Here is a 13,183-nt window from a genome sequence, read left to right on the forward strand (position 1 = left end):
CGTATGGACACTAAATTAAAAGTACTATCCTTTATATAAAGCTCGTGTCTTTCCCATTTCTATCCTTCTTAAAATAGTCTTCTTCATTGATTTAGCATTTTTCTATAAGAGATTTTTCTTGCTCTTTGTATCCTTGACTTATCTCTTTATACAGAAGGCACAATGAATTGTGATGGGTCATCCAGAAGACCAGTTGCCATGTCTTTAAGAGTAGAAGATTGACCTGACGAGGAGGACCTCACTTATTTCTCTGATGGTGAAGGTTCATCTTCTCATCCTATTACCATCCCTGACCGCCGTTCAAACATGGAGGACCGCCGCTCTAAAGGGTCTGTGCCTGGCCATATTGCCCCTTTAAAGATTGAGTGGTTCAAGGCAGAGGTATAGGCTCAAGATGCTTTATTTAGAGACAACCATATACCTTTTTAGGAACCAGTACGATGGAGAGGGTGTAGGTTTTTTGCATGTCTGATGCAAGTGCTTGTTACTATGAGAAGCAGTTCTGTCTCATTAAATACATTTTGATCAGCCAGAGTATTTTATTAATGGTACGAGGAGGATTTGAGAGCTTTCTTTTCCTTTTGTTTTCCTACTATTTTGTATCTCTCTCAATCACAAACATTCATCATTAAGCTTTGAGAGGCTAATTAGCAAGAACACATAGCCTATGTTATGTCAAACGCCTAAGAGATATTACATCAAATTATTTTATGAATTTTATTGGGTTTAATAATTTTATTTTATTTTATTTTAAATTACTTTTTTAATTATATAATAAACACTAATTAAATAACAAGACATCAAAAAAAATATATTAAAATCCACATTACATTGCGGGTTGGATAAAAAAATTGAAAATAAAAAATTATCTAAAACATATGAAACTCTTATTATTGTTATTAAAGTTGTTTAGTGAGTAAATTTCAACCTTTCTGATTCAACTTTTTACTTAATTTGAGTTTCAATTAAACTATGCAAAAATTATTTCAATATAATTCAGTCAATTTAATGTGTTTAAAAGCAATCTACATGATCAGTAAAAACATGATTTGATTTTTAAAAAGATATTAAAACCCGCATTGCATTGCGGGTTGGATAAAAAAAATTGAAAATAAAAAATTATTTAAAATATATGAAACTCTTAGTATTGTTATTAAAGTTGTTTAGTGAGTAAATTTCAACCTTTCTGATTCAATTTTTTACCTAATTTGAGTTTCAATTAAACTATATGAAAATTATTTCAACATAATTCAGTCAATTTAATGTGTTTAAAAGCAATTTAGATGATCAGTAAAAACATGATTTGATTTTTAAAAAATCAAGATAATATTTTTTTTAATATTAAAATGAGAACATATTGAATCGATTCAGATTTCATAAATTAACCTATCAAATACACAATATAGGTCATGGACTCCAATAATTTTAATAGCTCATAAAATCTACAATCAATCAAATCTCTATACATTATAAAGAAAACAAGATTAAAAAAAAACTGAAATTGAAAAAGAAGAAGATATGAATAGGTGCATTTCAACTCAATTTTTTTTAATTTTAATTTTAAATTAGGCTTGACTTGTCAAATTTAGTGCTTGTTTACTATTGTATAGTGGTAATAGTTGTTTTTCAAAGTGTTTTTTATTTAGAAAATGTATTGAAATATTTTTTTATTTTTAAAAATATATTTTTGATATCAGCACATCAAACCATCTGAAAACACCTAAAAATAATTTAAAATAAAAAAATTTATTTTATTTTAAAAATATTTTTGAGACGCAAACCTTGTTTTGATATGGAATTTCAAGCTAGTATATACCTTAACTAGGATATAATGGAAGGATAATTTGATTATCAATTATTTTTATTATTTTAGAAAAATCTTATAAGAACCTTAACCGATAAAGTTTAAGGTATTTTTTTACTTAAAAATACCTAAAAACACATAATAGAAATCTTAACAAACTCATTTTCAACCTCGACATCCTCTAATCTTTTTTAAAAAATAAAAATTAAACAAATTTCAAGTATCTTAAAATATTTTTCATGATATCATTGGAGATGAAATTCACTTCCATTAAGTTTCCCTCTAACAATACAAATATACCAAAATAAATGTAGCTGGTGGTTTTCTTAGATTTTTTTACAACTCTCCCTCGAGACTAAGTATGAAATAAAAAATTAAACCCAACGAACCAAATTATAGTTTTATGCCCCTTTTGTGGCCAAGGGCTATGCTTCTTTCTTGATGTGAATTTGGTCCATCCATTTTCAATTGTTTTTTTTAAAAAGCTAGAAATTAATCTTGTAAAATTGTTCATTAATTTGACGCTCGAATATTTTACAACATGAGATTCAGGCGAGATGAACACAAATTAAAAAAAAAGGAGTATATGAAATCATGGAAAACAAAACTTCGAAGGATTGAGTTGAAATGAAAAGAAGTTTAATGGCCGAAGTGAACAGTGATAAAAATATAAAAGATCGAAAATGAAAAAAATTGAATATAAATAATGGAGTGAACATATAAACGTGAGAGGATGAACAAATGGATGTACAGTTAAACACCCATATTTATATATATATTTTAGTATATAGTTAATTAATAATAATAATTGTGTCATAACCAGCATCATGCGGTCGTGCCTATACCATTCTTGTTTGCAGAACTTCATTTACTCGAAGAAAGAAAGAAATATTAGATTGAGCTGGAGGAGAGAGTGAGTTGGATTTACGTAGTTTTGCAGGGATAATTGCAATATTAGCATAGAAACTTCATATATATATATATATAATTTTAAATTTATACCAGACGTTAACGTAATAATAGTACAAATAAACAATATAAGTTTTAAAGTTTAAACCGAAAGATATAAACCAAGTGTGAAAAAAAATTGCTACCACCATCTCGGAAATAGCCTGGAAGTGAACGACAGTCCACTCCGATCATGATTTCAGAGGAATAAAAAAAATCATTACAGTAAAGCATTCGAACTTCGAATCCCCAGATTACCCGCCCCTAAACCACATTATTACCATCGGTCAGTCATCATATCACCCCGTTAAAGTTCCCTTATTCATTAGAGAATGCAGGGCAATACTGTCACACAAATCTCAAAACCTGACTTTTCCATGAGACAGAAAAACCCAAAACGCGATCTAAATCTCAAAGCCACTGAGCTCTCTCTCTCTCTTTGTCCCTGTTCTCTTCATTTCGATTTCTCTATTATGCACTTCACTGTCTCCTCTCCAAGCCATGAAATCTAAAACGACAAAACAAGCCCTAACATTCCTTCTCCAGATCCGAGCTCACTGAGTCACGGACCTCACTCACCTTCCTGACTCGGGAATGGCTTCCTCGGAAGCCGATTCCCGGTTAAGCCAAGTGGTATCCCCTGCTTTAGAAAAAATCGTAAAAAACTCATCGTGGCGTAAACACTCGAAATTAGCACACGAATGCAAATCCGTCCTCGAGATTCTCACTTCTCGAAAACCCCAACAACAGCCTCCTCCGACTTCCCCGTCCGACGACTCCTCATCCGAATCCTCTCTCCCTGGCCCACTCCACGACGGCGGGTCCATCGAGTACTCCCTCGCCGAATCTGAATCTATCCTCAGCCCTCTGATCAACGCGTGCAACACTCAATTCCTCAAGATCGTCGATCCAGCCGTTGATTGCATCCAGAAATTGATCGCGCATGGGTACCTACGTGGCGAGGCGGACTCCACCGGAGGTACTGAAGCGAAATTGTTAGCTAAGTTGATTGAATCTGTGTGTAAATGTTATGATTTAGGGGATGATGGTGTTGAATTGCTGGTTTTGAAAACCCTATTATCAGCCGTTACGTCGATTTCGTTGAGAATTCATGGAGATTGTTTGTTGCAAATAGTGAGAACTTGTTATGACATTTATTTAGGGAGTAAAAATGTAATTAATCAAACGACGGCGAAAGCGTCTTTGATTCAAATGTTAGTTATTGTGTTTAGGAGAATGGAGGCTGATTCTTCAACGGTTCCGGTTCAGCCGATTGTTGTGGCTGAATTAATGGGACCAGTGGAGAAAACGGATGTGGATGGATCAATGGCGGTGTTTGTTCAAGGTTTTATAACGAAAATTATGCAGGATATAGATGGGGTTTTTAATCCGGGGACACCCAGTAAGTCTTCGATGACAGTGGCACATGATGGGGCTTTCGAGACCACTACTGGTACGGTGGAGAGTACAAATCCGGCAGATTTGCTTGATTCGACGGATAAGGATATGTTAGATGCCAAATATTGGGAAATTAGTATGTATAAGACGGCTTTGGAAGACAGGAAAGGGGAGTTGGCTGACGGGGAAGGGGAGAGGGAGAGGGAGGATGATTTGGAAGTGCAGATTGGGAATAAGTTGAGGAGAGATGCATTTTTGGTGTTTCGAGCACTATGTAAGTTATCTATGAAAACTCCGCCCAAAGAAGCATTGGCGGATCCACAGTTGATGAGAGGGAAGATTGTTGCATTGGAGTTATTGAAGATTTTGTTGGAGAATGCTGGTGCTGTGTTTAGGACTAGTGACAGGTACGACCTATGTTATACCTTTATAGTGTATATATTCTTTCTGGATTTTGCATTTTTTTCCCATTAATTTTTTGTTTCACATTTGATTTGAAGTTAATTGTCATAAACATGCTGATAAATCTTATCACGGTGCTTTGTAGGTGCATTTACATCATTTGTAAGGTCTTGAAGTATTTCTTCTATGTAGCTATATAAAACTATTACTGAGTGGAAACCAGACTTGTTCTAGTGGATATATGTGCATTCTAGTGAATTTGGTTTATTTTGTCAACAACAAAGAGATGAAGCAACAATTGTTAGATAGTATATCCATGATAAAGAGTCTTCAAGGTAGATCTCAACTTTTGTATCCAGAGTATATTTTCTATATAGCTAACCTGACCACTGGCGGCAGGAAAACAGATAGATTCTAGTGGACACAGATGCATTCCAGGGCGCAGTCTTCTGTGCAGATGGCCTAGAATGAAGTTACAATGGTTAGTTAATATTTACGTAAAAGAAGTGTCTTCTAGGTTTTAGATCTAAATGTACCCGGCATAAGCCTTCCTTATCCTGAAAGTTTGTTAAAATGCTGCCATTGTTATATCCAAGCTTCATAGAGAGTCCACAGGTAGAGCCATCAGTAGCTCATGCAGAACAATCAGCACTGTAGCTCATTCTGGATCTGAATTGTTTAAAACTCGTTTATCAGAAAGATCTTAAAATAGAAAATTGAACTACTGGGAGAGATAGGGTGGAAAACTTGTGGAGGTCAATTGCTTGCAAATGGTATGGTACCAGTAATAGTAGCTGCTTATGCTACGTGGGAGAATTGGTATAACTTTGGACTTCTCCTATTTAAAGGATTCATGTGCTGTTTGTGCTGTTAAGATATGGGATTAAGGATCCATTCGGTAAATTGCTTAATGATCTTTTCATTTTCCGTTGTAATAGGGTTTTGAATACATGGTTGAAAGCCTGTAGACAACTGTTGTGTGGCTATATCAGAACTGAGTATTGTTGTTACCTATTTCAGTAGTTAATTTTAACCAGTATTTATCCCTTTCATTTCAAGGGATTAAGGAGTGTTGTTTCAGGTGTAAGAGTCTTGCTTTAGCTTGGCACTTGGGATTTCTGATGGTAGGACAAATCCTTGAATGCCTTTTGGTTGGATGTAAGCCAGGAAAGCATAGCTACCAACTCTTTTGGGAGGCACACTGATCTCACATATTCTAGGTTAGTTGAATCTTAGTTTAGAGGGCGAGTCAACTAGTGCTATATTTCCATCAACTGGCTTCCTTTTCCTCTCTTGGCTTCAAAGCTACCATGGTATTAGAAAGGGTCACGTTTCTGATATTTTTATATTTTAGCAATCTCATGTGGTTATCAGCACCTTAAAAATTGACTTTGGAAATGCTGGTTCTCTTGCCTATTATTTTTGCTCTGAAGTTGAATGGTTTTATTTTGGTTTCATTTCAGTCCTTTCTATATCCATTAGCGCCATTGTTATGATCTTAATGGTATTTGATGAAAAATTGAGATTTAGCTTTTATCACTTCCATGCTCATGCAATTATGTTGCTCATGGAATGCTATTTGCATAACAAAGCCTCTCAAAGTTAAATTTGTGATACATTAAATTTCCTTGATTCTTGCTCTGAAACAGGTTCTTAGGTGCCATCAAGCAATATCTATGTCTTTCACTGTTGAAGAACAGCTCGTCAAGTCTTATGATCATTTTCCAGCTTTCTTGCTCCATTTTCATTAGTTTGGTTTCAAGGTTCAGAGCTGGACTGAAAGCAGAAATTGGAGTATTTTTTCCTATGATTGTTCTCAGGATTCTTGAAAATGTTGTTCAACCTAATTTTCAGCAGAAGATTATAGTACTTCGGTTTCTAGATAAGCTCTGTGTTGATTCCCAGATCTTGGTAGACATTTTTATTAATTATGACTGTGATATCAACTCATCAAACATATTTGAGAGGTATGCTTTTTTTCCTTTCCATAGAGATCTGAGTTTGTAATAAAATGGTCTATAGCATTGACAATAATATCACGTATTAAATTGGTTGATGAATTCTGATTTGTTATCTTAATCATTCAGAATGGTCAATGGACTTCTTAAAACTGCTCAAGGTGCCCTGCCTGGTACTGCCACTACACTGCTGCCACCTCAGGAGGTGACCATGAAACTTGAAGCTATGAAGTCCTTAGTGGCTATTCTGAAATCAATAGGAGACTGGATGAATAAACAATTGCGCATTCCCGATCCTCATTCTGCCAAGAAACCTGATGCAGCCGAAAACAGTCCTGGACCTGGAAGTCTTCCCATGACAAATGGTAATGGGGATGAGCCTGTTGAAGGATCAGATTCTCATTCTGAAACCTCAACTGAAGCATCGGATGTTTCAGCTATTGAGCAACGACGGGCTTACAAGCTGGAATTTCAGGTAACTGATTTTATTTTATTTATATGCTGACAACTGCAAATGGAATCTAATTTAAAATTTGTGGCAGGAAGGTATATCTCTTTTCAATCGGAAGCCTAAGAAAGGAATTGAATTTCTAATCAATGCAAATAAAGTGGGGAATTCAGCAGAAGAGATAGCAGCCTTTCTTAAAAACGCATCTGGCTTGAACAAGACTCTGATTGGTGATTACCTTGGGGAAAGAGAAGATTTTTTACTGAAAGTAATGCATGCTTATGTAGATTCTTTTGACTTTCACGGCCTAGAGTTCGATGAGGCTATCAGAGTCTTTCTACAGGGCTTTAGGTTACCAGGTGAGGCACAAAAGATTGATCGAATTATGGAGAAGTTTGCTGAACGTTACTGCAAATGTAACCCAAAGGTTTTTAGCAGTGCTGACACAGCCTATGTCCTTGCTTACTCTGTGATACTGCTCAACACTGATGCTCATAATCCCATGGTGAAGAATAAGGTGTGTTCAAATTCTTTAGTTTTATTCGTTGGATATTTCAGGTAGCATGATGGATAAGTTTGTGCCCTCCCTCACTTATCTCTCTTGCAAAAAAAAAAATATATGCAGATGTCAGCTGATGACTTCATAAGAAACAACCGTGGCATTGATGATGGGAAAGATCTACCTGAGGAGTACTTGAGATCTTTGTTTGAACGAATATCAAAAAATGAGATCAAAATGAAAGAATATGATTTAGCTCTCCAACAAAAGCAGTCTTTGAATTCAAACAGAGTTTTAGGCTTGGATAGTATCCTGAACATTGTGATCCGCAAGCGGGGTGAAGAAAAGAATATGGAAACAAGTGATGATCTTATCAGGCACATGCAGGAACAATTTAAAGAAAAAGCTCGAAAATCTGAGTAAGAACCACTGCCTCTCCTGTTCTCCATCTCCATCTGAAACACTTTGGTAACTGATCCCGACCTATCCAGTAATTTGGGTTCTGCACCCTATTGGGCTCTCCAATATGTGGACAGGGTGATAATCTTTTTGATCTTAATTCTATTGATAACTATGGACTGTTTTCATCGTTAAGGTTTGATTAGTGCCTCCTGAAAAATAAAAATCCTTTTTGATATATTCTTTTTCCCAAGAGAAATGTAATCACGTCTGTGTCCTATGATTATGCTCTCGGTGAAGTTGATATTTGTAGCTTGAAGGTTATATTTAATTCTCACATATCAATTGTGGCCTGGCAATTTGCAGGTCAGTTTATTATGCTGCAACAGATGTGGTGATTCTTAGATTCATGATTGAGGTATGCTGGGCTCCTATGCTGGCAGCCTTCAGTGTGCCTCTTGACCAAAGCGATGATGAAGTGGTGATAGCTTTGTGTCTTGAAGGTATCCGCTATGCAATCCATGTTACTGCTGTGATGTCCATGAAGACTCATAGAGATGCTTTTGTGACTTCATTAGCAAAGTTTACATCGCTCCACTCCCCAGCTGATATCAAGCAGAAAAATATTGATGCTATCAAGGTTCGTGTTTTACATGATATCTCTTATAGATGCTCCTGCAGATTACTTTAAATAAAATTAGTATTGTTTTGTGATCCAACTTTTCTTTAGGTTGTAATTTAAGAAATCCCGTTGAGATTATCATTGCCTTGTGCTACATGGGAGTATATCTTTTATATTTTAATGGCTTTATGAGGCTCCCTTCAAATTTTAACATTGCAAATCTTTAGATGGGAAGTAATAGTAGGATGGAATTAGATGTGCTAGCCAAAGGTTTTTTTCTCCTTCAATGGATAAATTGATATCTTTTGGAGGGGGGGGGGGGGGGTGTACGAAATTGGGATCTCTTTTTTGGAGGGAGATGTTTGGATAGAAATAGGTTCTCTCTGTTAATGTTTCATGAATTATCTTTTAGCAGAAAATTAAATGGTTAAAATGAATGAACATGTAATATGAGAAGAGCCAATAGAAGGTTAGATGGTAGCTTTATTGAACCTTCTGCTAACTACAAATCTCTTGCAGAAAGTCTGCAAGCTGCCACAACATTTGTATGAGCCTATTATTTTTTGGAGCTTTAACTATCAATGATCCCAATATTATATTCTTTTCTTCATTCCATCGCAATATGCCCAAGGCTCTAATAGTGATTTGGGTTTGCATTGTTTACAGGCAATAGTTACAATTGCAGATGAAGATGGGAATTATTTGCAAGAAGCTTGGGAACATATTTTGACATGTGTCTCACGCTTTGAACATTTGCATCTCCTGGGAGAGGGTGCTCCTCCAGATGCCACCTTTTTCGCTTTTCCCCAAAATAACTCTGAAAAGTCAAAACAAAGCAAGTCAACCATCCTCCCTGTTCTGAAAAAGAAGGGACCCGGGAGGATGCAGCATGCAGCTGCTAGTGTGCTGAGAGGTTCATATGATAGTGCTGGTATTGGTGGAAATGCTGCTGGGGCTGTCACAAGTGAGCAGATGAACAATTTAGTTTCCAACTTAAACATGTTAGAGCAAGTTGGCAACTCTGAGATGAACCGCATCTTCACACGGAGCCAAAAGTTAAACAGTGAGGCAATAATTGACTTTGTGAAGGCTCTTTGCAAGGTTTCTGTGGAGGAATTGAGATCAGCTTCTGATCCACGGGTCTTTAGCCTTACAAAGATTGTTGAGATTGCGTAAGAATCATTCAAATTTTCGTTCTTTTCTTGGGACTCTTGCCTTTTCTGATTCTTTGAAATTTATCTGCTGTTACTGGAAGGATTGCATCATAAATTTGATTTGATTTCTTACAACAGGCACTTTAACATGAATCGCATCAGGCTTGTATGGTCAAGCATCTGGCATGTGCTTTCTGATTTCTTTGTAACCATTGGCTGTTCTGAAAACCTTTCCATTGCAATTTTTGCAATGGACTCTTTACGCCAATTATCAATGAAGTTCTTAGACCGAGAAGAGTTGGTAAACTATAATTTTCAGAATGAGTTTATGAAGCCGTTTGTTATTGTTATGCGGAAGAGTAATGCTGTTGAAATCAGAGAATTGATTATCAGATGTGTCTCGCAAATGGTCCTGTCTCGTGTCAATAATGTTAAATCTGGATGGAAGAGCATGTTCATGGTATTGAAATCTTCTGATTTTCAACCTTATTTATGTTGAATTTACTGTTAACCATTAAATTTTAGATTTGATTTTATGAGATATTCTACTAGCAATACTGTTTTTGACCTTTTGAAATCATATTGCTTTAGGTTTTCACAACAGCAGCTTATGATGACCACAAAAACATTGTTCTCTTGGCCTTTGAAATAATTGAAAAGATTATTAGAGATTACTTCCCATACATTACGGAGACTGAAACAACCACCTTTACTGATTGTGTGAATTGCCTGATAGCATTCACCAATAGTAGATTCAGCAAAGACATTAGCCTTAATGCAATTGCTTTTCTTCAATTCTGTGCCACAAAACTTGCTGAAGGAGATCTTGGATCTTCATCAAGGAACAAAGACAAGGAAGTCTCAGTAAAAATTTCATCCCCTTCACCTCGGACCAGAAAAGATGGAAAACAAGAGAATGGAGAAATCAAAGACAAGGAAGATCATCTTTATTTCTGGTTCCCTCTGTTGGCTGGTAAGGAAACTGGATAAGTTGGCACTTTGCCCCATTACAAACTATTTGCTTTTGCTCAAGTTGTAGAACCTCTTTGTTTTAATTTCCTCTTCAGATTTCATCAATCTCAATCATTTTTTCACTATATTAATTATTTGTGGTTGGTTTGTGCAGGTTTATCAGAACTTAGCTTTGACCCTAGGCCTGAAGTCAGGAAGAGTGCCTTGCAAGTTCTGTTTGAAACTTTACGCAATCATGGTCATCTTTTTTCTCTACCTTTATGGGAAAGAGTCTTTGAGTCGGTCTTATTTCCTATATTTGACTATGTGCGGCATGCTATTGATCCTCCTGGAGGCAACTCCCCTGAGCAGGGGATTGATGGTGATATGGGTGAACTTGATCAAGATGCATGGCTCTATGGGACATGTACCTTGGCTCTCCAACTGGTTGTAGATCTTTTTGTGAAATTCTACAATACTGTCAATCCGCTTTTAAGAAAGGTGCTATCGCTTCTGGTTAGCTTCATTAGGCGTCCTCACCAAAGTCTTGCTGGTATTGGTATTGCGGCCTTTGTGCGTTTGATGAGCAATGCTGGAGATATGTTTTCAGAGGAGAAGTGGCTGGAAGTGGTTTTGTCATTGAAAGAGGCTGCCAATGCAACACTCCCTGATTTCTCTTACATTGTAAGTGGAGAATCATCGGTAATAGCTGATGAACAAAATAATGGAGAGACTGCTGGATCTGACATGGCTGAAGATGAATCAGAGGGACTGGTGACACACCGTCTTTATGCTTCTATATCTGATGCAAAGTGTCGAGCTGCTGTTCAACTTCTGTTGATTCAGGTACTCTTAACTATTTATTTTGATATCATGGAAATTTTACACAATTATATTTGTGTTTGTGTTTGTGGGTTTTGTGCTATCCTTCCGCAGCTCTGCTTAGGTGTGAGTTTGATGGAGATAAATGAAAGAAAAGAAAAATGTAACTATACCAAGGACATCATGTTGGAATCTAGTATCTACAATTCTGCAAGAGGGTGACTGTTGCACAATATTGATACCAGGTCGTCTCATCTGAAAAAATATACACAGTTCTAAACATAAGCATTCGTGCTTCCTTCCTTTTTCTGAAAGTTCTGAACATTGGCATTTTTTTTAGACGAATTGAGGTTGAAGTAAGAAAATAAGCTTGATTTTCAAATCTGCAAGAGGGTGACTGTTGCACAATATTGATACCAGGTCGTCTAATCTGAAAAAATATACACAGTTCTAAACATAAGCATTCGAGCTTCCTTCCTTTTTCTGAAAGTTCTGAATGTTGGCATTGTTTTTAGACAAATTGAGGTTAAAGTTGAAGAAAATGAGCTTGATTTTCAAATCTTGTCGAGGTTGCTCATAATTAGGAGATTCAGAAATTATTAAATTATAAACCAGAATAAAGTTGAATGGCCTCAGTTCCTTCCCCGATTCTGGTGTGTGGGTGCCTATGTGATTGCATGTGCCTCAACGACATGAATGTTTTAATGGTTTTATATGTTGATTCATAATTGCTTAATCAGAAATGTTAGTTTTGTGATTCAATCCACTGAACATGGAGTGTGACCCTTCCATTATTGTATTTGGCAGGCGGTGATGGAGATCTATAGCATGTACCGGTCTCATCTTTCAGCAAAATGTGCCTTGGTGCTCTTTGATGCTTTGCATGAGGTGGCATCCCATGCTCACAGTATCAACACAAATACAACATTACGTTCAAAACTACAAGAGTTTGGCTCTATGACCCAAATGCAAGACCCTCCACTATTACGCCTGGAGAATGAGTCCTATCAAATTTGCCTCACATTCTTACAAAATCTTTTGCTGGACAGACCTCCACCTTTTGATGAAGCTGAAGTGGAATCCTGCCTTGTCAACCTCTGTGAAGAGGTTTTACAGTTTTACGTTGTAACTGCCTGTTCTGGACAGACATCAGAAACTTCTACCAGTGGACAATGCCTGTGGCTGATTCCTTTAGGTTCTGGAAAACGAAGGGAATTGGCTGCACGTGCACCTCTTATTGTTGCAACTCTCCAGGCCATCTGTAGTTTGAGAGCCTCTTCGTTTGAGAAGAAATTGCCTCATTTCTTCCCTCTTCTTTCGAGTTTGATAAGTTGTGAGCATGGGTCAAATGAGGTCCAGGTAGCTCTCAGTGACATGCTCAGCTCATCAGTGGGTCCTTTTTTGCTTCGGTCTTGTTGATCTTGGTGAGACCCAACTGCATTTTGGGTTGTTCATATACGTTATCCTTCTTAGTTGTCTTTTTCTTCATTTGCTTTATTATAATTTGTTACTGGAGATATAGATTCATAGAGTATGAAGAGGTAGATGATTTTGGATCAGCCAATACTTCTGAACGTTACTGTAGTTTATTCAGGAGCTTGGCTCATCCTTTGTTCAGAATTCATAGATGTCATCAGTTTTGATGTTGTATGCTAGTCATATATTTATTTTCCAACCTTCCTATCAAGAAACTATAGAACAATAATTACCTGTAAAAAGTTGCCTATTCAGAATGTGAGGTAGAGGTTGTTTTCCTACTTTGATAATTTATTTTACTC

General features: G+C 36.5%; 1 protein-coding gene across 1 annotated transcript; it reads left to right on the top strand.

The window, feature by feature from the left end:
• Window positions 1-3,120: 3,120 nt before the first annotated feature.
• LOC133692008 (brefeldin A-inhibited guanine nucleotide-exchange protein 2-like) lies at window positions 3,121-13,162 on the top strand. The gene is made up of 11 exons (XM_062112651.1): window positions 3,121-4,557; window positions 6,202-6,519; window positions 6,640-6,985; window positions 7,053-7,475; window positions 7,584-7,876; window positions 8,223-8,496; window positions 9,145-9,650; window positions 9,771-10,092; window positions 10,224-10,605; window positions 10,759-11,429; window positions 12,213-13,162. The coding sequence occupies exons 1-11, from the start codon at window positions 3,347-3,349 to the stop codon at window positions 12,822-12,824; spliced, it is 5,358 nt and encodes a 1,785-aa protein (XP_061968635.1). The 5' UTR covers window positions 3,121-3,346; the 3' UTR covers window positions 12,825-13,162.
• The last annotated feature ends 21 nt before the right edge of the window (window positions 13,163-13,183 follow it).

The sequence above is a fragment of the Populus nigra genome, chromosome 4, assembly GCF_951802175.1.
Source record: "Populus nigra chromosome 4, ddPopNigr1.1, whole genome shotgun sequence".
NCBI lineage: Eukaryota > Viridiplantae > Streptophyta > Magnoliopsida > Malpighiales > Salicaceae > Populus > Populus nigra.

Bases quoted from the DNA above. Each gene is read 5' to 3' on its own strand.
- LOC133692008 (XM_062112651.1), top strand. From the start codon at position 3,347: ATGGCTTCCTCGGAAGCCGATTCCCGGTTAAGCCAAGTGGTATCCCCT. The intron at 6,986-7,052 runs GTAACTGATTTT...AATTTGTGGCAG, and splicing joins CTTACAAGCTGGAATTTCAG to GAAGGTATATCTCTTTTCAA. The intron at 10,093-10,223 runs GTATTGAAATCT...ATATTGCTTTAG, and splicing joins GATGGAAGAGCATGTTCATG to GTTTTCACAACAGCAGCTTA.